This window comes from Rhinichthys klamathensis, unplaced genomic scaffold (genome assembly GCF_029890125.1).
Source record: "Rhinichthys klamathensis goyatoka isolate OS25496 unplaced genomic scaffold, OSU_Roscu_1.1 h1tg000134l_1, whole genome shotgun sequence".
Taxonomy (NCBI): Eukaryota; Metazoa; Chordata; class Actinopteri; order Cypriniformes; family Leuciscidae; genus Rhinichthys; species Rhinichthys klamathensis.
In genome coordinates this window covers 540,686-567,492 of record NW_026606669.1, presented here as the reverse complement: position 1 = coordinate 567,492, position 26,807 = coordinate 540,686, and the positions used below count along the sequence as shown (strand labels likewise).

At 39.8% G+C, this 26,807-nt stretch overlaps 1 protein-coding gene across 1 annotated transcript in view; it reads left to right on the top strand.

The window, feature by feature from the left end:
• Positions 1-26,807, top strand: part of col11a1b (collagen, type XI, alpha 1b) — a 116,529-nt gene that overhangs the window by 34,618 nt on the left and 55,104 nt on the right. Inside the window, exons 5-15 of the mRNA XM_056256992.1 lie at positions 6,375-6,500; positions 11,339-11,437; positions 17,067-17,144; positions 20,489-20,788; positions 21,518-21,577; positions 22,435-22,476; positions 22,615-22,677; positions 24,181-24,255; positions 24,668-24,751; positions 25,001-25,057; positions 26,096-26,149. Coding sequence (XP_056112967.1) covers positions 6,375-6,500; positions 11,339-11,437; positions 17,067-17,144; positions 20,489-20,788; positions 21,518-21,577; positions 22,435-22,476; positions 22,615-22,677; positions 24,181-24,255; positions 24,668-24,751; positions 25,001-25,057; positions 26,096-26,149 — 1,038 coding nt within the window. The remainder of the gene's footprint in view (positions 1-6,374; positions 6,501-11,338; positions 11,438-17,066; positions 17,145-20,488; positions 20,789-21,517; positions 21,578-22,434; positions 22,477-22,614; positions 22,678-24,180; positions 24,256-24,667; positions 24,752-25,000; positions 25,058-26,095; positions 26,150-26,807) is intronic.

Here is a 26,807-nt window from a genome sequence, read left to right as displayed (position 1 = left end):
ACACACTTAGGTAACCTTTGGTCGGATTCGGTCTCAGTGCACACATAATGAACCAAACTTTCTCCTCTGGTCTTGACCTCTGACATTTAAAGCACACAGTCCTCACCTCAAACAGCAGAATAGGGCATTAACACTTCATCTGGAGTGGTAAGGGTGATGATGAGACTAGGTGGATCTCATGTGTTAAACTCATTTACTCCGTTAAGTTAAGTTGTGTCATGCTGTTAGTGGAAATCACTTGGAAGTCTTTTTCTTTGAACACATTTTTGGAGATTGGAAACCCAGTAACCCATCCTATATTTTCTATATGCATGTTGCTTTTATTTTAAATGATTAATCCATGCATACATATTTTTCTGCCTTTTTTGCCTTATAGTAGCCTCTTCGGTGATGTATGCCGGATTTCTCCAGTCATTTTGTTCAGATAAACCAAAACCCGCCTTGAATTGCAGAGTAATAAAAAAGTTGAATAAATAAAGTTGCAGATATGTTGATCTGAAATCAGCAGAACAGAGTTTTTTCTCCCTCAATTTCCATTACTGCTGCACCTTTGAGGCAGAGATACTGTAACTTACATTTCATATACTGCAAACATCAGTAGCTATAAGAGATTAATGCGTTAAATTTGCTGAAAGTGAAAGAACATGCCAGGCTTCAGTGTTAGTGCTGGTCATTAGGTTGAAGTGATATGAATTGTCTTATATAAAAGTGCTTCATAGCCTCTGGCACTCTTGAGAATAATATTATTAACGCAGCAGGATAGAAGAATGTCATATAGGTTGTTGTCATAATTACAGGAAGATTACGAGAAGCAGGTGAAGCTTTTAAGAATGGATTGGTTGATGCCGTAGTTTTAGATTCTTTATTTTGTCCTTTCTGTTTACATGAACACTTTGTTAGATGGCCATTTTGATTAAGAAGTGTGTTTGACCTGTGTTTGCCACCTGTCTGTCAGTCAGGGATCAGTACTGCTACAGAAAGACTGAAATCGTTACACCTTTTTTTTATTATTAGACTTATCTCTAGTCTGGATTGTATTCGATTAGGTTGTAATGTTCTTCATACTCTAAGCCCGAACAGACTTAATAGAGCATGTAACTAATACATTTAGAGATTTTGTGAAGACGACGCACATGAAGAAAATCAAACCAGAACAAGTTGCTGGTGAGGATTTTGATACTGATCTGTTGTTTGAGGGTTTTGGCTTCTTGTTCAATATCCAGAATCTGAAATTAGTTCACTGTACTGTACAAGAAGTTTTTCTCTTTGAAAAGAATGTGTCTGTTATGAATTAATGCAGTGCTCTGTCTGCAGTGATTGTAAGACAGGGCAATCCCAATGGATACTGAATTATTCAAAGTAGATTTATATCTCCCTGTTTCCGCCAGTGTTTAGTCCAGAGCCATGCTAGTATATATTATCTGGGTTCTCAGTAGTGAGGAAGAAGATGTGCCAGACACTTCGAAAAACAACTCCCATCCAATGATGGAGAGTCACTGGATTTAATAAGCTGAAAAAGTAGATGTGATTGATGCCAGTAGTGGGCCAGCACATTTTTGAATTCATGTTGAACTAGATCAGAATGGTTTGTCTGACTATGTTTGAATGGGGTCACTGAATATCAATGTGTCGGCCAAACCTCACTTGCTGTTCAGCGTATCGATATTGTCATGCACTTTTTTAAAGGAGACACCAGTGGGTTTTTTAGGATTATTTTATCCAATCTAGTTTTCATAATATTTTGAATTAGCTTTCATAATATATTTTTAGTTTTCGTTTGATAATTTAATTTTAGTTTAACTTTCAGTCATTTTATTTTGTGCTTTTGTCATTTGTAGTAGTTATATACAATATATATACAGTACATATGAAGACTTCAGATGCAAAAGCCTCTAAGTGTCATCTGAAATTTTCTTCTAAAATGAGCATTTTTATCAAGCTCGTATATTTGTGTTCAGTAATTTCACTTAAATGACAATTAATAGGTAATTGTCATTGCCATTCAAGTGAAATAACTGAACGTAAACATACAAGCTTGATAAAAATTATCATTCTAGAAGAAAATTTCAGATGGCACTTAGAGGCTTTTGCATCTGTATGTGACAATAATAAGAACACTGTACCGCACGCACACTGTCGACTTTACTCTTTTATTTTATTCATTCAAAGCGAACAACTCGTTTCGCTTATAGCGTCCTCAGGTTTGCAGGTGAGCGAACCTAAGAACGCTATATGCGAAAAGTGTTGTTCGCTTTGAATGAATAAAATAAAAGAGTAAAGTCAATAGTGTGCGGTACAGCGTTCTTATTATTGTCATTTAAATTTGTTCCTGCTATCTACAGTACCTGCGCCTACCATGCATGGAGCTTGGGTTAAATTGGAATATATATACATATAACATTTGTAATTTTGAAAAAAATAAGAATGTTTATTAAGAGACTAAATATGTTTAACAGAATAATTTATCACATTTACAGAATTTAATAATACTACTGTTTCAATCTAAAGAATCTTCTAAAGAATGTCTTGAGTCAGAAATAATAATAATAAACTTCTACGGTCTCCTTTAAGATAGATGGATGGATAGTGGGTAAAAAAGGATACACTTTTAACTTATAAGATAATATTTGAAAAAATGTGGTTCAGTACAATAACAATGTAAACATAATTTAGTTAATATAGGAAGCAACATATTTGTATAGCATTCTTTTATAAATTTTCTTGCACATCATAAATGGATATTTAGCCATGAAAATATGTAGATATACTTTATATTTTAGAATTATGGGTATTTGAGAGTTTTTGGTATAAAAAGGTTGAAACCCCCTGCCTTAAATAAGAGAAGAAATGTCCAGGCCTTAACAAAATTTGCACACTTATGCATTTTCTGTGCTGATTTTAGGAGAACAATACTGGAATTCTGCTGAATGGTTTTAAACATGCTAACAGGGCCGTTTGAAGGAATTTGGGGGCCCAAAGCAAAATGGACATGGAGGCCCCCCATTGGTAAATAGAGGTAAATAGATTATCATGGTGGAATAGTTATGCTATGCCACTTTCATCAAAACCTATTAGCTATAGCAATGTCATGTCATTAAATACGATAAACAGTGATTCTGGAATTTCTTAAACCGTTAAAAAACATATTACAGTATGTAACGTTAACCATATTCCGTCCGTTCGGAAAAAAATTTGCACTAACTGTTCGTTACAAGCAGCATTTGCCGTCAGGCAGGTAGCTAACATAAACATATTGTTGTATGTGTACCTAATGTTACCTGCTGCAAAATTACACCATTTGTACAAGACAAGTAGAGCTATTTTTATGCAGTGTAATTTATTACTTTACCACTTTTTGGTAATTTTCTTAACCTTCTCTTCCTTTCTCTTCTTTCTTTTCTGGCTTCCTGAAGCATAATTCCGCTTCATGATAACTCCCGAGGAGGTTTGTATTTTGCCGGCAGCAGAGATCGCGTGGAAGGGGGCCCCCTTGAGGGGGATTCCGATAACAGTGTCATTGCACTTTACTGCATTGACTATTAAAGGGGCGCTCACAGTTTGTCGTTGCATTTTATTCTTAAACATTCGTTGTCTTGGGGCCCCAGTCCAGCTCGGGGCCCCAAGCAATTGCTTGGTTTGCCTGTCCTGTTCCGACGGGCCTGCATGCTAAAATGTGTCAAACAGAGATGAGAATACTATAGTTATTGGTATCTGAAAGCATAATCAAATTAGACAAAATATTTATTAAATTAACATCAAATTCAATGGAGTGTGTGTGTGGGCTTAGACATGATTACAGAGAAGAAAAAACCCAACTTAACTGCTTAGTTTTTCTGTATATAAGTGTATGATAGTCTGTGGACCTGATTTTAAGGTGACACTATGTAGTTTTTCAACCTTCATAATATATTTCCAAGACCTTGTGATGGTGGTACATCGACTTCCAATAGGTTAAATGACACGTCTGCCATAGCCTGACGTGGTCTGTATCGCTTTTACTTGCACTATGTAACTTCGGGTTTCGGGTAGTAACCGGAGCACAAAAAGATCTACAAAATTCGACTGCTTTACGGCATACGTCACTTCCCCCACCACTTCCTCAAATTGTCTGTGGCCATTGTTGATTCCAAAGCCGCTGCTGGATAAACAGCGAGCGTGCGCGTGCGACAGTGGGCTGCATGAAAAAGCGCAGCTTTGACATTTTGCTCTTCTGGAGAAAAGTCATATGAATTTGGAGTGACATAGGGAAGGGTAGATGATGACAGAATTTTCAATTTAAGCCAAATAACCTGTGTAAGGTGCAACTCAATTGGAATGACCAAATTAAGACCTGTGAATATGTGAACTATGGCAAAGCTTTCATTTTCAAATATAAAGTTGATTTTTAAAATGTGTTTGACTCCTAAACGTGTGTCAGCTGCTTCTAACTGTGAGATGTTTGTTGTACAGAGGGATGTCAGAGCTCTCCAGCATGTACAAGGATTTATTGGTCATGCTTGCTGGAAGCATCCTTTTTGTACCATAAAATGTCTTCCAGCGCCTTAAGCTCCCACAGATGTAGACCCTGTAATTTTAATGTCGTCTGCATGTTAGCGTTCTCCTCCCCAGGCCACCCCGCTTGAATCGACTTTACATGCCAATCAAATCAAAGAAATCTGCCCTTCTCTGACTTACCTATTTACGATGCATTATGTCTGGGTTTGGCATTACGGGTTTGAGCGGTCTGTTCTGTGGGGGTCAGCTGAGGTATTCTGCAGTCTCTACAGAAGTAGTTTACATTCTCAGCAAAGTCAGACAGTTCCCGCTTGAAGAATTCCTTGGGTTCAGCATGTGCACGTAGCTGTTTGGCCTTTGTGTCGAGGTGGGAGAGGGGATCTTATTTCCTTTCCCCAAATTTTCATGAAAAACAGAAGGCTTCAGATATTTCAGCACATCAGCACGGGCACTGGTTATTTTTCTTGCCATTCCTCAGTCATTAGCGCAGGACCGCTCTGTGAAATGTGACTTATGTTGAAGCACTATCACTTTTTTTGAATGGGACGCAGATTAGTGGCCCTTCCGGTGTGTGCTCACACCGTGCTGAACTGAGCACTTTCGTTTTCATTGTTTTTTCAGCTGAGCAGCGCGTTGGCCTTCTTCCTGTCTGTGAGCGACTTTTCAGAGGCTAGATTGGAAAGAAGATCATGGCAGAACGAAGGGCTAATGCTCAATGCCCTGCAGCTACGTTCGATGTTATCACACATATAGGTCTCTGTGGCACTCGGCCACATGCTTTTTTGATTTAGTACAATATCAAGAGAAGGATTCTCTATGGCAAGCAGCTGTGCTTTTTATTTTTTGAGGATTAGGACTTGTGGTTTTGAATATATTTCTTCTGTTTGCCCTTCTGTCTGTCTGTCTGTTTATCTATTGATCTATCTGTCTATCTGTATGTCTGTCTGTTTATCTATCTATCTATCTATCTATCTATCTATCTATCTATCTATCTATCTATCTATCTATCTATCTATCTATCTATCTATCTATCTATCTATCTATCTATCTATCTATCTATCTATCTATCTATCTATCTATCTATCTGTCTGTCTGTCTGTCTGTCTGTCTGTCTGTCTGTCTGTCTGTCTGTCTGTCTGTCTGTCTGTCTGTCTGTCTATCTGTTTATTGATTGATCAGTCTGTCTGTTTATCTATTGATCTATCTGTCTATCTGTATGTCTGTCTGTCTGTCTGTTTATCTATCTATCTATCTATCTATCTATCTATCTATCTATCTATCTATCTATCTATCTATCTATCTATCTATCTATCTATCTATCATCAATCTATCTATCTGTGTGTCTGTCTGTCTGTCTGTCTATCTGTTTATTGATTGATCAATCTGTCTGTCAATCAGTCTATCTGTATATCTGTCTATCTGTATGTCTGTCTGTCTGTTTATCTATCTATCTATCTATCTATCTATCTGTCTGTCTGTCTGTCTGTCTGTCTGTCTGTCTGTCTATCTATTTATTGATTGATCAATCTGTCTGTCAATCAGTCTATCTATCTATCCATCTATCCGTCTGTCTGTCTGTCTGTCTGTCTGTCTGTTTATCTATCGATCTATCTGTTTGTCTGTCTGTCTATCTATCTGTTTATTGATTGATCAATCTGTCTGTCAATCAGTCTATCCATCTATCCGTCTATCCGTCTGTCTGTCTGTCTGTCTGTCTGTCGGTCGATCTAATATCGGTATATATTTCTGTCCGTCTGTCTGTCTGTCTCACTCAAACAAACACATAGCATTTTCACAAGGCGGAATAAAAATGACATATATCAAATCTATGTATCGATTTCCAGAATATTTCTGATAATTGTCTATGTGCTGTCATTCAGGGGGACATCCAGCAGCTTCTTTTGGTGGCGGACCCTCGTGCAGCCTACGATTACTGTGAACACTACAGCCCTGACTGTGAAACCCCCCATCAGGACACACCACAGGCCCAGGAGCCCGAGGAGGAGGTCAGTGTGTGTGTGTGTGTGTGTGTGTGTGCATGTGTGTGGTTTTGTGATGATGTATTGATGGATTATATATGGTCTACACCCGCAGCTTCTGTCTGGGGCTCTCTAAGACCTGGATTCAAAAACATGGCATATAAAAAAAAAAAAAAAAAAAATATTAATCAGAATTTAGTAGGGATGTGCACACGTAATTGCCTAGTTGGGTTTTTGTTCTAGTCAACTAGTAAAAACACTGTTTAAACTTGTCAAATAGTTTTTCGTTGGTAATTTTTTTTCTCATATCCATATTGACATCTATATATAAAATACTTTCCCAATGAATCTCTCCTCTAAATATCACTGTCCTAATTGCATTAGCTGGCACTGTGGACACTTGACGTCGAGGGTATGAGAGGTCATAGCTTGTGCTTTCAAGCTCAGCCAGGTGTAACAATACGTTTTTATTGCCATATTTGGAGGAATAGTCATACTTTATAGAATCATGCATCTCATGATGAGAATCTAATTTTATAGTGGAAAGTGTGAAACACTGAGAGTAAAAGTATGTAAAATGTATTTGAAGTATTAATATTTATTATTGTTCATTATTTTATATTTTTAATTTAATAAAAATAGTTTTTTTTTTTAAATTGGCTTATTTTAAAACTGTTACTGGTGATGTAACAGTTATTAACAAAATGTAAATTCACATACTTACTAATATTAATATTCCTATTTTTTTTTATGTGTTAGATTACTCAACTAAAAATGTATTTGAAATGTCATTCTCTATTATTTAGTGTGTTATTGTGGTAAAACAATGTTTTATTAGAGCTGCAAGTCTGTACAAATTGTCCTTACAGAATCTACTGTGATTAATCACAAGTGTGATCTAGAGGGATTAAACTATCCTGCTAATCCCAAATTGAAAGTGCGGTTTGTCTGGTTTGTCGATATTTTGCTTTTTCGGTGCATCAGTGTTTTCCAATAATATTTCACTGAATAACCAATGAGCTCACAGTGGAAACTATTTCCCCCCCTGCCACAGAGTCTGAGCCCACTTTTGAGTGGCGTGGAAATATATTTTTCTTTAATGACTCCTGCATGCTTGCTGGGAAAGTCTAGTTTCTCCCTCCACAGCTAGGTCTGGAATACCTGGAAAAGTTATGTCTCTCAGCTGTTAAAGAACTCCTGATTGTAAAATGATGATAAATCATAGTAACTGCTGCTTGGGGTATTGAGAACTACGCCACAACAGGGGATGGAAAATGTAGCTTCATGTATCGTGGAGAACGCCAGAGCAAAACCAATGGACAAATTAGTGAATTAATACAGAATGGTAAAAACAAATGACATAACTATATAGTCAGCTTTTTAAAAACAGATGAAAAATAGCTTTATAATCCGTGTTAACTTAAGTGCTATAACTCATCTCAGCTTCAGCAATCTAACATCTATATTTACATTAGGAAGAGCTTTTAGAGGGAGGTCCGTTCTATTCCCCTGCAAGGAGCTCCCCTGCGCCGTACCAAATGCTTTAAGACACGTGTGGGAAACGGGGACACGTTTTTAATGGCCCAGGATGATATTTATGCCTTTCATTCAGCTCGCTGGCTACAGCCAGGGTAGGCTCCAAGCCTGGCAAGACCCTTTAATGCCGTAAACTGACTCGCAGCTGGATATTTCTTCCTTTTAGCTTCTTTTCTCTAGCCAGTGGAAAGCAGCCAGTCCACCAGGCCTCAGTTCTTTTTTTCCTTGTGTTATTTTTATTAGCTCAGCTGATGCATTGGGACTTAATTTCATTCCTCTCTGATGGACAAAGGCACATCACAGAATGCCTGTTAACTTAATCTGTTTTACCTCACCTTATGCTTGTGCACCTTATTACAATCATAGAGGAAAACAAGCTCACAATTGGAAGCGTGTGTTTTATAATTGTTTGTTTATAAATGCCATTTAATTATTGGGAAGGACTTAACAATAGCTCTTTGTTGAAATGCTAAATTGACTGCCATTTAAGTACATTAACAACTTTCGAAACGTTTTGTGTGCAAGTGGCTTGGGAGTGTTACATTTAATAAGTACACTTTATGAGAAGCAGAATTATCCAATAAATTAATTATAAATTGCAACATACCATGTGTGACATACGAATATACTGTACCATGTGCACTGTTTAACTTTACACAACAAAATAAAATGTTAAAAACCAGAACAAGTCTTTTACATTAACCTGTTAACTGGCACCCCCCTTTTTTTTGCATAGACATAAAAATCACTATCCAAACTTAAATGGTTGTAATTCAGGAATGCTTTGGAATATAGACCTATGGCTGGTCTTGTTTTAAAGAAGACATTTTCCAGATTATTGTAGAAGTCTAGAAATTGTAAAAAATGAAACAGAAAAAAAGTTATATAAGTTTGAGTTTATGAAATTGTGTAATGTAAAAATATAATGATTAATATTTTATATAAAATATATATATTACAAAATATATTTTACTCTAAAACTGCAAGAAAATTAAAGTCAAATATCTGAACAAGTTGTATTCCAAATTTTAGGTTGATATCTCAAAAAATGAGCTTTCAGTAAGATTTTATTCGGGCGCAGTACCCAACTTTTTCACTAGGTGAACACCAGACTCCATTACTGCCCATATAAGGGCGCCTCCATTTTCATATGTTTTGAGTGATCTGAACCATGTATTTCCATAATTTTCATACAATTTATGAAGTAGACATCCTATTCAGAAGTAGTATGGGTGGTTTGGCAGTATTTGATTTGAATTAAACCTCTAATAAATGCATAAAGACTACGTTATAGCGTTATAGCTCGCAGCCGCATTACGAATCGAGAATCCATACATTTTTCTTTATATTTAAAACATTTTCAGACCTTTTTTTCTCATAAAATGGAATTGGTGTTATCTTTTGAACTCATGGCATGAAAACAAACTGAGGTTTCTACCAATCTTTCATGATTTTTCATGTTTATTGTTATTTCAAAATAAAGGCCTAATACTCCTAATGAATATGAAATATTCTTGTTGCAAATTGATAAATTTCTGCTCCTCTGTAATATATTTTAGATAACAGCCACCAAATATGAAAACTAGAGATTTTAAGCTTTCAAATGATATATAGTTTGGCAATATTACTTTAGGTTTTTACTAAGATATTATTGTTTTAAACATGCAATGGCAAATGGGCCCGCCATGCAGGTTAAGAGGTTAACACTACGTTCTTGTCATGTGTAAGAGGTGCTTTCATAAAGATTATAAAATGATACTTCAGACTCTGATTGGATAGTTAAATTCTGATTGAAATAATTAATTTCAAGTCGTTGCTTATTAACTATAAACACGTGCCTGTTTTTTATGTGCCAAATTTCTGTTCATCAGCCATTTTAAACTGCCTGTAATGTTGAACTACATCGCTTGTAGTATTTTTTTTTTTTTTTTGGTAATACTAATTATTAAAAAATATCTTTATTGAATATTGAAAATTTAACTAAAGTTTGCTAAAAACCAGTGGACTGAAATGGCAGGTGCCTCAAATTTTAGCAAGATAAACTATAGCATTAGCAGGCAGGTTGCATAGTCTCATTATCTGTCTTTAAGGGTGTGTTGACACTTGTAGTTCGGTTCTCTTGGTTCTTTTGGTCCAGACTCCGAGATACATTTAGTCCTGGTTTGCTTTGTGTTCACACTGTCATTTTTAAGACCAAACCTAAAGATACAAAAAAATAAAAGGCTTTATGATGTATATATTTTGCGACAGAACTTACAGAATATCCAAAACCACATTGTGTGCTGGGCTAAATGTGCTCGTTGTATTTGTGTACATGATGGTATTTTTTACTAGTGAAGAACTAGTGAAGATCTTGTAAAATGTGTAAAGGAGTCCAAACAGAGGCAGGAATTCCTCTGTCACACTCAAATGAAGATTTTTGCATTTGCTCATATTTGCGCTGTTTATCTGTCTTATTTTTTTTTTCTAAGTACATTGAACTGTTAATCATTTCTTACATTGAATCATTTTGTTTTATTCATGAAACATGATTTGTATGTAAACTGTTGAATTGAAATCGATTGGATACTGTGTGTACAAATGGATTTATGCAGAAATTCATTCTGCTCATGTTTCATGTACTCAAAGCATTTAATCTGGGCTTTTTGTACCATATGCTTTGGATAAAAAAAGTGCCATGTAAGACATCAATACATTCAAAGTAATTTGATATTATTGATTTGATGTTTTTAACAGATGGGGAAGATCAGAGAAATTAAAGTTCCTAAATATTTGAACTACAAAAGATTTATGTAGTTCACTGATCACCCATCATGTCAATGGCTTTAACAAGCACATTTTGCATGATTTAAGTTCTTATCAATTTGTATTTTGTGTGATATACCATTAATATATCATACAATTCATCTTCCCTTTAGTATACAGTGACCCCAAAATGTATTTGAACACTTAAGCCAAACTTGTGTAATGTATGAACACCATTGCATTATGTAGCAATATATATATATATATATATATATATATATATATATATATATATATTAATATTAAAGAAATATAGAGCAAACATTTTTCAAGCAAAACATTCACAAAAAAAGTGTTACAGGTTGAAAATGACAAAACAATAGATAAATTGTTGTAAATTATGGCTACTGCAGAAAAAAGAAATGCCCCTTGTTTTGATATTTTGTCTGCGAAGTTTACACATTTTTGGACATCGGGTATTCAAAAAGTGTTCAAATGCGTTCCGAGGCCTCTAAACTGTATAAAGGGACTTGAATCTTAAGATCCGAGTCTTTCTTTCTAACATGCATCCATCTCTCTCTCAGTACAATACTGAATACACGGATTATAATGAGTTCTATGACTACACAGAAGAAGGGACTGCCACTGAAAATCCCATTGACAACGTCCAAACTGAGACCAAGGTAAACACACACATCTGTACGGCCCAGGTGAATGTCAATCACTGTGGGATTTTCTTCAGCCCGCCCATTGTCACACTGTGTGGTCTCTGATTTATTACACTCTACTGTTCTGTTGCCCTCATTCAATTTGCCTTTCTCTTTTCTCAAATGCCATCACTTTCATCCATACTTTCACTCAAATGCACCTGCATGTATTATTGAGAAAATATTGTATTGTGTCAATAATAGTCTAATACTGTCACATAACTAATACTTGTCAGGGTTATCTGGTTAGGTTTAATCTTAGTTCTCTTACGAGAGTATCTCTCGTACTGCGTAATAGCTTACGCTAGGGGAAAACCTCTTTTCCACGAGATATTGAAGCCAAAAATTATCCTTAATTTTTTATTAATGTAAAACGCTTTGCAGCAGCAAGCAGACACAGGCGATACAGCTCGCGCGCCTATTGGCTGCTCTTGCGGCAAATGCAGCAGCCTATCGAGAGAGACTCTGCGTGACGTAATGACCAATGGCGGCAACTCGCGCCCATATCGTCACGTCCCGCCAGAAAGGGTGTGGTCTCACTCTATAAATATGCTCGTTAGGCTGGTACAAGCTGATTTTCATCTCTTCAGTGAAGCACACGCATCGCTGGATCTGGAGTGAGAAGCCGCGCCGTCGAAGCAAGCCTTTCAGCGGGACGAGCTCTGGAGTCGCTGGCCTCGCCGCCTTCAACTGCCGTACCTGCTGCGCTTTCCGACGTTCTATATCCTTTTATATCACTTTGTATCCTTACTCTGCTGAGAGTGTTTGCTCGCTTACTTGACGCGACTCACACTTCTCATCACAAAAGAGCTGCGTCTTTTTAAAGATGCCTTCCTGTGGCTCGTGCCGCGCCCCACTCAGCCACGTCATCTGTGTGTCCTGCCTGGGTGAGGATCACGCGGCCATCGCGCTCGCTGACGGCGGATGCCCTCATTGCGAGCTTTTGCCTATGGTGACTCTGAGGACTCGCCTGGCATCATTCTCCGAGCCTTCACCACAGCCCGCCGTGGTGCCGCGCTGCAAGAAGCGCCGCGCCCAGCGCGCTGCCGAGCTCTCTCCAGCCCGCCAAAGCTCGCCGGTTCGCCCGCCAGCTTCGCCGGCTTCGCTCGAGTCGCTCACTGACGAACCCACCGAGGCTTGTTCTCTTCTGGCATCTGATAGCGAGGATTGGGCGAGCTCCGTGGACCTCCCCTCCGCTAGCGTTTCCCGCCGAACCACTGGTAAGAGAGCCGGCATTGAGACTGAGCTGATGCGTCTGCTCTCTCAGGCCGTGGAAAGCATCGGCCTCGACTGGGAGGCGCCCGCGCAACGGCCGCGCGAGTCGTCAGGGAAACGGGCCAGCATCAAGACCGCGAGCCCTAAAACCGCGGCTAGCTTTCTTTACGTTATAAGAAATCTACCCCGCCCCCCATGGGCGTGCGTCACCGGCAAATGAGAAAAGAGTGTGTTTTAGTCCCCGCCGAGGCCGGACTAATCTCCATTTCTCAAACATTTCTCAGCTCCTAGTTTGAGCGGCTGAAAATGTCATTATTGCAGCAATGAGCCTGTTGTATAACTTCACGAAGTACATGGACGCGGCGCTCGCACCCCTGAGACTTCAGGGCATGCGAGTCCTGAACTACTTGGACGATTGGCCGATTCTAGCTCGATCACGATCGGAGCTCATAGAACACAGGGCCGCATTACTCGAGCACCTCGAGGAGCTGGGCCTCACAGTCAATTGGACGAAGAGCTCACTGTCTCCCAGTCAGAAAATTTCCTTTCTGGGAACAGTGTTTGACTCGCTATCCATGACGGCACGCCTGTCACCAGAGCGCGGACTAAATATTCAGCGCGTCGCGAAATCCTTCCGCCACGGCTCGATAGTTCCGCTCAAAAGGTTTCAGAAAATGCTGGGGCTGATGGCCTCAGCGGCCTCTGTACTCCAGTTGGGCTTGCTTCGCATGCGCCCACTGCAGATGTGGCTGAAAGCGCGGGTTCCACCCAGGGCATGGACAGCGGGTCTGTTTCGCCTCAGGGTCGACCAACAGTGTGTTTCAGCTCTGGAACCTTGGAAAATAACCGACTGGTATCAGTCAGGTGTGAGTCTGGGGACCGCTTCGAGTGTGAAGGTGGTGTCTACGGACGCCTCCACCTCGGGGTGGGGAGCGCTGCTCGAGGGCAGACTGCTAGATGGCCTGTGGTCAGAACGGGAAAAGCTCCTTCACATAAACTGCTTGGAGATGATAGCAGTCGACAAAGCGCTACGGCGTTTTTTCCCAGGTAACAGGCCACCACGTCTTGGTCCGGTCGGACAACATGTCAGTGGTGGCATACATAAATCGCCAGGGCGGCGTCAGGTCACGAAACCTTCACAGGCTGACGGAACGCCTCCTGGTCTGGGCTCAGCACAACCTGCTCTCACTGAGAGCAGCGCACGTGCCTGGTCACCTGAATGTGGGACCAGACAGACTGTCCAGGAACAATGTTCCAGCAGGGGAGTGGTCGCTGCACCCGCAGACGGTCCAGCTGCTGTGGAAAACATTCGGCAGAGCACAGGTGGACCTATTCGCGTCCCACGAAAACGCTCATTGCCCGAAGTTTTTCTCGAAAAGCAAGGACGCGCTGGCTCATGTTTGGCCCCGCTGCCCCCTATATGCTTTTCCTCCTGTCTCGCTCCTGCCTCAGGTGTTGGAACGAATCAGGGAAAACGGATGCCCAGTGCTGCTCGTAGCTTCGCTCTGGACAAACCAGACGTGGTTCCCTGCCCTGATGCAGCTGACCAGCACTGCCCCATGGCCAGTACCATTGAGGAGAGACCTCCTCTCTCAGGCGGAGGGCTCGATTTAGCACCCTCGCCCGGAGCTGTGGTCCCTGCACGCATGGGCCATCAACGGGTACCCGCTAGCCTCCCAGAAGGAGTGTTAAACACGATCGCGCAGGCTAGAGCTCCGTCTACCAGGCGGCTCTACTCCTCGAAATGGTCTGTTTTCTCAGCATGGTGTCAAGCCCAGAGTTTTTCACCTGTGGAATGCGGGGTTTCGGAAGTGCTTTCCTTCCTTCAAGAGCTACTGGATAAGGGCAGGACCCCATCCACGCTCAAAGTATATGTGGCGGCCTCTCGCTTCAGTGAAGCGCATAGGGGACTTGCAGGCGCTTTCAGTAAGCGCGTCATGTATGGAGTTTGGGCCTAATGACTCGAAGGTCATTCTCAAACCTAAGCACGTGTATGTGCCGAAATCCCTCAATACACCGTTTAGGGCCCAGGTAATTTCCCTGTCCACCCTTCCGGTTCTCAATAAGGAGGAGGACGCGAGTCTCCTTTGCCCCGTCAGGGCATTAAGAGCTTATGTGTCGCGCTCGTCTGTTTTCAGACAGACTGAGCAGCTTTTTGTTTTGTTTGGCGGGCGCTCCAAGGGACTTGCCGCCTCAAAACAGAGCCTATCCAGATGGATAGTGGATGCCATTGCACTCGCTTACACTGCAAAAGGGCCTGCAGTGCCCCTTGGGTGTCAGAGCGCACTCCACGAGAGGCGTGGCCTCTTCGTGGGCATGGTCTAGCGGGGTTTCCCTGCAAGATATCTGTACGGCCGCGGGCTGGGCCTCGCCGTCTACATTTATGAAATACTATAACCTGGAGGTACCCGCCTTACAAGCTAAGCTTTTGGCGGTCAAAAAATTCAGTGCTATCTGCCCCGCTGTGCGGCCCAGATGCTGAGTTTACTGCAGCCCCATGAGTGTTGACACACGTATGGTCACCCAGATCAGGCTGAAAGCTTTCACCCTGGCTGCACGTTTTATTGTCATATGATTTTATAAGGAATGACGCTTCCAGCCTCTCTTCCTCCACTCTATGTGAGTTTATGGTGATTATGCACTATATGAGCCCTGGGCTTCGGCCCCTGGGACTTTGGTGTTGGATCCCTGTACGCACGGCGTGTTGCATTGTGTTCCCCTAGCGTAAGCTATTACGCAGTACGAGAGATACTCTCGTAAGAGAACGTACTCGGTTACTAACGTAACCTCGGTTCTCTCTAGAAAGGGAACGAGTACTGCGTATCTTGCCGTGCTTGGAATACGCTCTGGTTCGCTTCGGCGATGAAAACCAGCTTGTACCAGCCTAACGAGCATATTTATAGAGTGAGACCACGCCCTTTCTGGCGGGACGTGACGATATGGGCGCGAGTTGCCCCCATTGGTCATTACGTCACGCAGAGTCTCTCTCGATAGGCTGCTGCATTTGCTGCAAGAGCAGCCAATAGGCGCGCGAGCTGTATCGCCTGTGTCTGCTTGCTGCTGCAAAGCGTTTTACATTAATAAAAAATTAAGGATAATTTTTGGCTTCAATATCTCGTGGAAAAGAGGTTTTCCCCTAGCGTAAGCTATTACGCAGTACTCGTTCCCTCTCTAGAGAGAACCGAGGTTACGTTAGTAACCGAGTACGTTTTCATCACATGGTTTGTGTTTTCACCTTGTTTGTCGTCATGGTTGTTAATTTGATTCTTTACTAAGTTCAGGTGTGTGTCATTGTGTTCAGGTGTTCACGTCTCCATTATTTATCCTCTCACTATTTAAGTTCAGTTCAGTTTTGTGTTCATGATCGGTCTCGGATGTGTAGTTGCTTTGGATGTATCTCGTTGGATTATCCAGTTGGATCTTTAAAGGGGTCATGAACTTAAATTGTATTATATTGTTGTCTGAGGTCAACTTGACGTTCGCTTGGTTTTTGCATTCAAAAACTTCCAAATGAATAAGTAATAGGCTATTTTCTTCCCTAGTTTTGAGCCTAGCTCAAAAACGCTCGGTTTTTATGGGCGTCTCGCATTGAAGACTTGGAAGTAAACGCCCACTGCTTTGAGTGGATAACAGTTTTGCATATTATAATGAGTTTGGTGTAATGTGCGAATCGGTGGGCGGGGCTAAACCGCCGTGTTGAAGTAGGCGTTGATCTTCTTCTGCGGGGGTGGTGTTTAATCTTCTTTGTCGTCATAGTTCCCCACTTTGAAAAACGAGTCGTTTGCTGAGCCTGGTGTGAATAAAAGCTTTTATTGGACTAACAAGGATGTTTTCAGTTCTGAAACTTACAGGGTATTCGTATAATTTGATGACCTCTTAGATGTCAAAAGCTCAAGGAAAATTTGATTTCTCAGTTCATCACCCCTTTAAAGCCTGTTAACTTTCATCATCGTCTTCTTTGTGTGTTTAATATCTCCCTCACAACCCGTGACAAATACTGTCAAAGAGAAAAAATAAATGTAGCTGTTTTTTCTTGACACATTAGAAAGGCAGCACAAAACATTATATCCTATATCAATTTCTGATGATAAATGTTGCTCTGAGGTGAAAGCGATTTTTTTTTTTTTTTTTTTTTTTTTTTGTGGACAGTTTGATTTCAACCAAGTGATTTAAACCGTCCATTATGTTGAAGTTTAAAGTTACAGGCCAGCTATTATTTACTTGCAAATCCAACTTTTACTTGCAGTTGAACATTTTTCTATTTCAAATTCAGATATAAACAACTAAGAATAAGCGTTTAAAAAAAAAAAGAAAAAAAAAGAAGAAGAATAAATAAACATTCACAAATGAACTGAGTGATGTGAATTTCTTGTGTGATGTTTACTCATAGCCCAGCACTGCTGACACGGGTGACTACTATGTTGAGCAGGACTATGGCACTGAAGCTCCTTCCATTCCAGCCAATGAGGTAAAGATCTGCATGCTCCTACATTTTATTTTCCATTGTCTATTTTAAGAGGGATTCTATTCAAATATATTTATTTTGGTACAGGTGATAAATGAAATCGAATTTGCTGACTTTAGTAAACTATTTTGCACCTTATTTTCTGATAAATTAAAGTAATTGTTATATATCATATTGATGCTAAATGAGATGCCAACTCTACTTGAGGTCATTTATTTTGGTTTGTCTTAACTGACTGGTTGTACATTAGTCTGATTTTTATGGTTACACAATCAAATCCAACCCTTCATTTAATAATTATGTTCAACTGAAAGTATTGATTTATGTTATTTCCAAAGATTGATGATTGTCACAGTCTGTTCTAAGATATCACACGAATGAATTCTAAATGAGGAACATCCAGCTTTAACCAGAACAGTATGTCTTGCATTTAGCGATGGCCAAATGTCTGCTTCAAATGATACACCTACATTGACTGACGCAGCCTCATAAAGCACGCCTGGTGTACAATACAAAGGCTGGGATTAACTGGAGAAATGTTAATTCCTTTTGTTCAATGCATCAAGGCCCCTGGTTGAGGAAGACTGTCAGACTTGACGCCAAAATAGCTTTCCAGTAGAAAAAAACTGTCCAAATGGTTTCATTCTTAGTGGAAGGCACAGGATGTACAGATTAAGATGAGGCACCAGTGCAGCCTTATCACATGCAATGCTAGTGTGGTTTGCAGTTAACCGAACTGATTCAGATTTTTTTTTATATAATCTTTTTTTAAATAATTTTATAAATATGCTAGCAATAATACCTAAACATTTATCAAGGATTTCTTTTTTAATTTGGAAGATATTGGACGTTTTCTTTTCTATTCACTGCAGTGGCAAAAATATTGAATGTTGTTTCACCAAGATTCACCTAGTGTTTGGACACTTTTTGACACTTCTAAAGAAGGTCCAAAAGAATGAGGCTCATTGCATTAGATAAGTAAATACTCTCCTGAACGAAATCTTAAAACCGGGGGAAACATTACCAGTATTTGCATTTCACGCTGGTGGATCGTTACCAGGTTGTAAGTACTGCTTCAAAATGCCAAAAGAAGAAACCGGAGCAAGAGACAAAAAATAGAGAGTAGGCAATTTATTTAAAACTGTATTTAATCTCAAACATGCTGTTCATCAGCTGATCAAAAGTTTAAGACCATAGCCCAAAAATAAACCCACAACAGAACTAAAAGTGTCAAAAAAGGACTCAGTAGTGAGTAGCCCCACCATTCTTGATCACTCAAACACTCGTTTCAGCATGCTTGATGGGACTGTTTCCAGGAGGTTGGTGGGAACGTTGCTCCATGTGGTGAAGATTGCTTCACGAAGGGCATCCACGGTCTGGAACTGACGTCCGTTTTTGTAAACTTCCCTTGCCATCCATCCCCAAATGTTCTCAATTGGATTTAGATCAGGGGAACACGCAGGATGGTCCAAAAGAGCGACGTTATTCTCCTGGAAGAATTCTTCGTCAGGCAGGCGTTGTGAACTGCAGCGTTGTCCTGTTGAAAGACTCAGTCATTACCGCACAGACAAGGGCCCTCAGTCAAGAGGGATGCCCACTGCAACATGTTCATAGCCAGCCGCCGTTTGACGCCCCTGCACAACCTGAAGCTCCATTTTCCCATTGAAGGATAAAGCACCCCAGATCATGATGGAGCCTCCTCCACTGTGCCGCGTAGAAAACATCTACGGTGGGATCGTAACGTTGCCAGTAACGTTGGAAGCCATCAGGACTGTCCAGGTTACATTTTTTTCTCATCAGAAAATAAAACTTTCTTCCACCTTTCAATGTCCCATGTTTGGTGCTCCCTTACAAATTCCATATGGGCAAGTTTGTGGCGTGTGAGGAGATGTGGCCTTTGAAGACATTTTTTGTTCTTTAAGCCCTTCTCTCACAGATGACGTCTTATGGTTATTGGGCTGCAGTCAGCATCAGTAAGGGCCTTAATTTGGGTTGAGGATCGACATGTGTCTTCACGGACAACCGTGAACAAGGCTCAGTGCAGGTGACATTTTTTTGGGTCTAGCACTTGACTTCTTTGTCCCATAACTCTCAGGATCTTTTAAGAAATGTAAAATGACTGTCTTACTGCGTCCAACCTCGGCAGCGATGGCGCGTTGCAAAAGGCCTTGCTTGTGCAGCTCAACAATCCTGCCACGTTCAAAGAGAGAAAGCCTTTTTACGTTTGCCATCAGGAGATCATGACAGTGTGACTGACTGAAGAACAATGGCATGAAAGCCATATTTTTGTGCAGATTTGACCTTTTTAAGGCTATGGTCTTAAACTTTTGATCAGCTAATAAACAGCCTGTTTTGGTTTAAATGCAGTTTTCAATAAATTGCCTACTCTATATTTTTTGTCTCTTGCTCCGGTTTCTTCTTTTGGCATTTTGAAGCAGTACTCACAACCTGTTAACGATCCACCAGCGCGAAATGCGAACACTGGTAATGTTTCCCCCGGTCTTAAGATTTTGTTCAGGAGCGTATAAAATGAATGCCATCTGCCAACAAATAATGCTTTTCTGAGAAATATCAGGTGTTTTAGTGATTTTTAGTGGATGCATGCAGTCTTTCATGTGGTCATGTTGCCATATACTGTGGTCTTCGGTTTGAACATTGTCTATTTTTTATAAAGATTATATTATATATTGAACCGACATTAGACCAAATACACACTGTCCAGACCTGCTCCTGGAGGGTCACTGTACTGCAGAGTTCAGCGCTAACTTGCCTCAATAAACCTGCATAGAAGTTTCTAGGAGGCCCAGTAAGACCTTGATTAATTGGTTCATGTGTGTTTCACGGGTTCACACTTACATATAATTAGATGGAGTAAAGCTTTATTCATATTTGGCGTGCTGTCCGGGGGGTGGGATGTGGCCCGAACCCAGAGTATTCCCCGGGTTGGAATAGTTAGAACTAAAATTGTGGAAAAAGGGGTGGTGGAGGGATACTGATAAACTGTCAAAGAACAGAGTTTAGTCTGCTGTATATATATATACCTCTTATTGTTGATTTACTGAATGTTCTCTGAATGTAATTATGTTAATTATCTGAACGTGCTCCTCCCAAACTTTGTTAATAAAACATAATTTAATTGGAGTTGGAGCTAAACTCTATAGGAAAATGTCCCTCCAAGAGCAGGATTGGACACCCCTTGTCAGAACCAAAATTATCCCATTTAAAATTATGCTTGCCAGAGCAATTTTACCTGTAGAGCTTCATTAAAGAGTTCATTAGTTTGATTTGGTGTGTTTATTGACTGTCTTCCCTGTTCCCTTTATTCGTTGACCTCCCTGGCTTGGCAGAATCCTTTGCCAAAAGAGGACATTGTTGACGACTACATTACAGGGATAGAAGAAGTTGGAGTGGATCCCACCATTGCCACCAATGAGAATGTGGAAATTGTGGAGTCCACTAATGAAGCCGAAACCCAGGACTTTAAGGAATACGACATTAACGCATATGATGCAAAAGAGTTAGACCCCAGCAATTATGACGATTCATTCTATGACTACAATACTAATGGTGCCAAACCCACTGGATCCACCTACGAGGATGAGTTCGGACCGGGCCGACCTGCTGAAACGCAGGTCACGGAGAGTAATGTGAGTTGACTTCTCCCTTTTTTATGCTGGAATCAAGTCAATTGTGTAGCAAGCAATTGTCTAGCATTGTTTTTTATTTTATGTTATTGTGACCTCATAATTGTTCTTCTAATGCTCCTAATACTAATACTTGAAATAATGGATATTTAATTTACTACATTTCAGTATTTCTGCTAACACAGCAGCATGCGAAAGTCTCTCAATTGTAGCCGTTTTGCTTGTGGTGTGTGGGAGACAGGAAATGAAATGTTAGCAGTGTGATTGCAGTGTTGATCTGATATAACTTGAGACTTATTTTCACAGTTTAACACAAGAACTCGTTCACACAGACACTTGCACACAAGCACACACTGACCACAGTGGCTTTGTGCTCTTTGCTTCATTCTTGGAGAGAAATATCACCCTGGTTCACAAACAATAAACACACACACACTGACAGACCGAATTTATTGGATGATGCTTGTGTTAAATGACTGTAAACATATTGTCAAATGGCTTTCTCTGTGGGTCTTATAAGTGGACATTATAGGTAAAGATGGAGTTCACACTTGATTTCTAAACATCCTCACGGTAGTGACTGAGCATGTTCACCACTTAGCTTTATAGAGTGATGCAGACCATTTTGGGAATTAGCTGTAGTGCTTAATGTAGTGTTTTACAGTTGTTTGGTCTACAAGAGAAGTACTTCCTCTGTCATTAAATTTCAGTTTGTTTTTGCCTCTGTCGTAGGTTGGTGGAGGCTATGGTGGTGAGAAGGGGCAAAAAGGTGAACCTGCAGTCATTGAGCCGGTAGGGAAACTCTCTGCATGAGGCTTTTACAATTTTGTACCAAATGAAATGCAACTATAATAACGCATCAGATTTTCCCCACTCAATATGGTGTCAGTTCAGGATATGGTAGGCTGCTAATCGTTGTATATAAAATATTATATGAGGCAAAATATAATTAAATATTTAAATATTAATATAAATGCATTACTGCTCAATTTTAGGGTTGGTTAGATTTTTATGTTTTTGAAAGAAGTTTCTAATGCTCACTAATGCTGCATTTATTTGATCAAGAATACAGTAAAAAAAATATATATATATATTTATATATTGTCAAAAATTATTACTTTTTAAAATGATCCTTTCTGTTTGAATATATTTTAAAATATAATTTATTTCTTTAATGGCAAAGTTGAATTTTAAGCATCATTACTTCAGTCTTCAGAGAGTGTCACATGATCCTTCAGAAATTCTTCTTTGAAAGAAAATCTGAAAATCGTTTATTTTATTTTATTACTTTTATTTATTGGAACTGCTTTTGTAATATGGCAAAGTAGTCATGCCTCCCACCCAATTATTATTTGTACGGGAATGGTAAGATGGTAGTAGTAGGAAAGAAGATTTTTCCATTAATACTTTCAAATGTCAATGTATTATTAATCAGATTCTGACAGCAGTTGCATCATTCACTTTTCTTTAATAGTGGAAAACAGGAGATCTGTTCAGTTGAACTAATGAGCCACATCTATGGGTTCCTCTTCGTTCATCACTGATTTTCTTTTTTATTTCTGCTCTGCTCAAACTGTGATATTTACGGCCTTCCCAGCATGCTACCCCACTCATGTTTTTCTTCTTCTCTCTTCTTCGATTCTATTCAGGGGATGCTTGTAGAGGGACCCCCAGGACCATCAGGGCCCGCCGTGAGTATCACATTTTTTCCACACTCTTCACACATGGAGAAACTCCATAGGAAAAAACACGTTATGGAAAATGTCAGCATGGAGTTGGCGTGAGTGTTTCTGTGTATGTTACATTACATTTGCATGTCTTTTTTTCAGGGCCTCCCCGGCACTCCTGGTATACAAGGCTCCCCGGGCCTCCACGGAGATCCTGGTGAGAGAGTAAGTTGACGTTTCTCAGAAAATCCTGCCTAATCTGTGTTACTCATAATGCTTATTGTGGCGTTAAGACACCTCGTTGATATAGATACACCAGTTATAGGTAACAGTAGCCCTGGCAGAACTTTTCACAGCCCCTTTTCACTTTATTAGAGAAGTTAGTAGCTTTTGACTTCCACATAAAGACAATGGTAAAGTTTGCATTGAGAGAATAAGCTAATGACAAGCAGCATGTCTTAACTATGTGAACGAGCAGATGTGTGTATTTGAAAGACCTGGGAGACCACGTTGAAACCAGATCTGTCTATAAATCTTCACACTAATAACACTTCCAGAGGAGCTGCAGACCTTATAACCTCACATATACATTAACACATACTCATTCTCCCGTTGATCCTTATGTCCGGTGTTGTTCGCACCATTTTTCAGGATTGTAAATGCCTTATGTAGATTATTGCACAGAGAATAGCTGTCCTTCATACAAACAAACAGCTGGACTTTTTTTCCTCTTTACGGTGGTGGAGCTTGGCCTCCTCTTCTCCACCTCCCGCAGAGTTAACCCTTCCAATGCATTCTGGGAAGGGTACTCCCACCTTCACTGTCCTGCATCTCCCAGCACAAAGAGATTTTTTGTCCGTGAGGGAAAGCGATTTCCCAGTCTCACTTTGATCTCCATCAGCTCCTTCTCAAATGAAGCCAAACTCTGTAGACGAAAATACATAATTAACAACGATGGCCACTTCCCTTGATGGCCTGACCCTTTTACACAACACATTCTCCTTAATATACGGAAGCACATGTATGCTAGGTGTATTGCGTATTTCACAATACGCACACACACACTCACACAATTATACCGTCATATGGGAACAATTTAAAGTGAGCCGTCTACAAGAGGAGCGTGACATGGCTGCTAAAGAGATCTCTTCACAAAACTACCCTAGCAGCATTCCACTATAATGTGTGTGCATGCGTTATAGTCCTCCCCACTTTCCTTGTGGGGTGTCACTTTCATTACAAGCACACACACAAATAAACAACGCAATGAAAGGAACTATAAACAACACAAAACACACATAAACCTCCATATAAATATAAAGCGAAATAAAGTGTATTTTTATAGGATAATGACCGGGCTTTAGCACATTAGCTATTTTTGATTTTGGGCGTAAGGAACGCTGCAGAAATCTCCTGCAGTTTAGGTGCAATTTGTGAAAGAGCCACAGCATTTTTTCTCTAAACACTTCAGTCAAGCTTTTGTGATTTTTGTTTATGTGAACTGTTTAGGGATTTTGAGTAGATTTAGGTTACCTAATTTAAAATGATCCTACAGTATTTTTCATTTGCTTGTGTGTATTTTAAACTTCAAAGAAACCGGCCTGATGCTGTTTCCATGCCTGTAGTTTTCTTTTTTGTCCAGCCATTTACACGTTCGTTTCCCACACGCTTTATGCCTCATTTCCTTCTGCTCTCCCTCCTTCTTTTCTCTCTCTCTTCTTCTCGCAGGGTCCTCCTGGTCGTCCCGGTTTGCCAGGCGCAGATGGAGCTCCTGGGCCCTCGGGCACCATCCTTATGTTGCCGGTAAGCTTCTCCAACCCATACATTTCCAATGATTTTGATTGAGGACAAGATTTTCCAGCCCTTAATCTAAGAGAAACCACCAAACTTATCTCAGATCAGATGCAAATGGCCTCTTCCTCTAACATTAGACAAATGACTGTCATTGTAAACATCCAAGAGGGTAATGAATTGTTACAGCTGTGAAGAGCCCCAACCCCACCCAGTAACCCCACTGCACTCGCGCTACACCCAGCCGTCTACAGTAACTCTACACAAACTGGCACTTTGCAGCCCAGATGCAAACCCATAATGACAAGACTGACGAAGCCACTTTATGTTTTAGCAACTCCAGTGGCTCCTCTAAATTCCAGCATGCAGTAAAAGTACTGAAATAAACTTGCAATTTCTGTGTTTGTGGATGTTTCTCTGACAGTTCCGCGCTGGTGGAGAATCTTCAAAGGGTCCAGTGGTGACGGCACAAGAAGCGCAGGCCCAAGCCATCCTCGCCCAGGCCCGGGTGTGTACCCTTGTTCATGTTGCCTTGAATGATTTTTTTATTACTCATTTATTTTGGCTAAAACAAGTTTGTAGGTGCAGAGAATGTATATGAGCAAGTTTAAAGCGACTGTTAAAACCAAAGCAGGTTTATAGCTCTCATAACACTCTATGACATGGAAATGTACCAGTTGCCAGTAATACAACGTATGTACTCTACTGCAGTTAATGTCAGCTTTGCAATCCTTTTTTTTTTTTTTGGGCCCTGCAGTTGACTATGCGGGGACCACCTGGTCCAATGGGATTGACAGGACGCTCCGGCCCCGTGGTAAGTGTCAATAAAAATGCTCAATATTTAGGAAAACAATTAAATGCAATTAAATTATGCATTTTCAGCAAAATAAAACAATGTTACTCAATTATATTACTGAATAGTACCACAAGTTTTGTAATATTATTATTATTTTTACAAAATGTAGCTTTTTACCTAACGTTCATTCATTCATTCATTCATACAACAAGAAATAAAGATACTTATACAAAGCAATATATATTTATATAAAAAAACATATATGAAATAAATTGCATGAATGAATGATGTTAGATTAAAAATAAAATGTTTTTAATCAGTTAATGTGTCTGTGACAGTCTTAATCTGGATTTTTGTACATCTGATTATAGTTTACGGATACTATTCATGTAGTCGTAACAGTAAATTAATTAATTAAACAATTTTACAAACTTTGTAAAAATATTTTGCACACAATGAAATTAAGTTGTGAACAAAAATTTCAGGAATTGTGACGCTTGTTAAGTTAAATACATTTTATTTATTTATTATTTTGATTATAGATGAGGAACACGGATGAGCCGCCTGCTGCTTAAATAAACATCATCTAAAAGCCACATGCATGCCAAGATTTACATTCATAAATGTCTCTTTTTCTTTTCCCGTATCTTCCTTTTGAACCCAACTTCCTCCAGTTGACATCATCACACAAACACTGATAGGAACATATGTTACATTAATCTTGCTGTGATTTATGACCAGAAAATGAACAGTTATTCTGTGATGATGTGCTTTCAGGCTGTCTCTGCTGTTTATTTTCACATTCCTTTCTCAAATTTCTTTTGTCATTTTTGTGTTGCTGTATTTCACTCGCTTGAGATGAATCATTCCAGGAATGCCCATAGAATTTCTCTCATTCTTTTCTACAGCTGCCTCCAAATCAAATGCCCTTTAAAAGCAATGGCAAAGGAATGTGTTTGGGTGTCCAGCGTGTGACCCAAACACAGCTCCGCGCATATGATATTGGTGTTTAGAAAGGTGTGTGAGACGTAAAACTCATCTGTATGTGTGTTTCAGGGTGGTCCTGGTGCAAATGGTGCTAAAGGGGAAAGTGGAGATCCTGGCCCACAGGTGACTTTCTCTTTAGACTTTAGAGTCCCGTTTTAACTACTTTCATTCATGTAATTCTGATTTACAGTATAGAATGATGGTCTGAGTATTCCTGAGACATGATCATTTTTCTAGTGTTTCATATTTACAGTGCCCTTCAACAGTTTTTGAAAGAAGTCTCTTATGCTCACAGTAATATTGTGAAGTATTATTACAATTTAAAATAACTGTTTTCTGATTTAACACATTTTTAAATCTAATTTACTCCTGTGATGGCAAATCTACTCCAGTCGTCAGTGTCACATGATCTTTCAGAAATCATTTTGATGCTCAAGAAACATTTCTTATTATTATCAATGTTGAAAACAGTTGTGCTGCTTAATATTTCAGTGGACAGTGACTGACAAAAGAACAGCATTTATTTAAAACAGAAATATTGTAACATTTTAAATGTCTTTACGGCCACTGTTGATCATTTTAATTCATCCTTGATGAATAAAAGTATCCCTTTCAAAATAAATATATAAACCTTACTGAACCCAAACTGTTGAACGGTAGTGTACTTGTCACCTTGAGTTGAGGGCAATGTGTTATTATACAATAAGCCCATTACATAATCAGATAATCAACTTAGTTTCAATATTATTGAATGTGTTTTCTGAAAAATATGATTAAAATT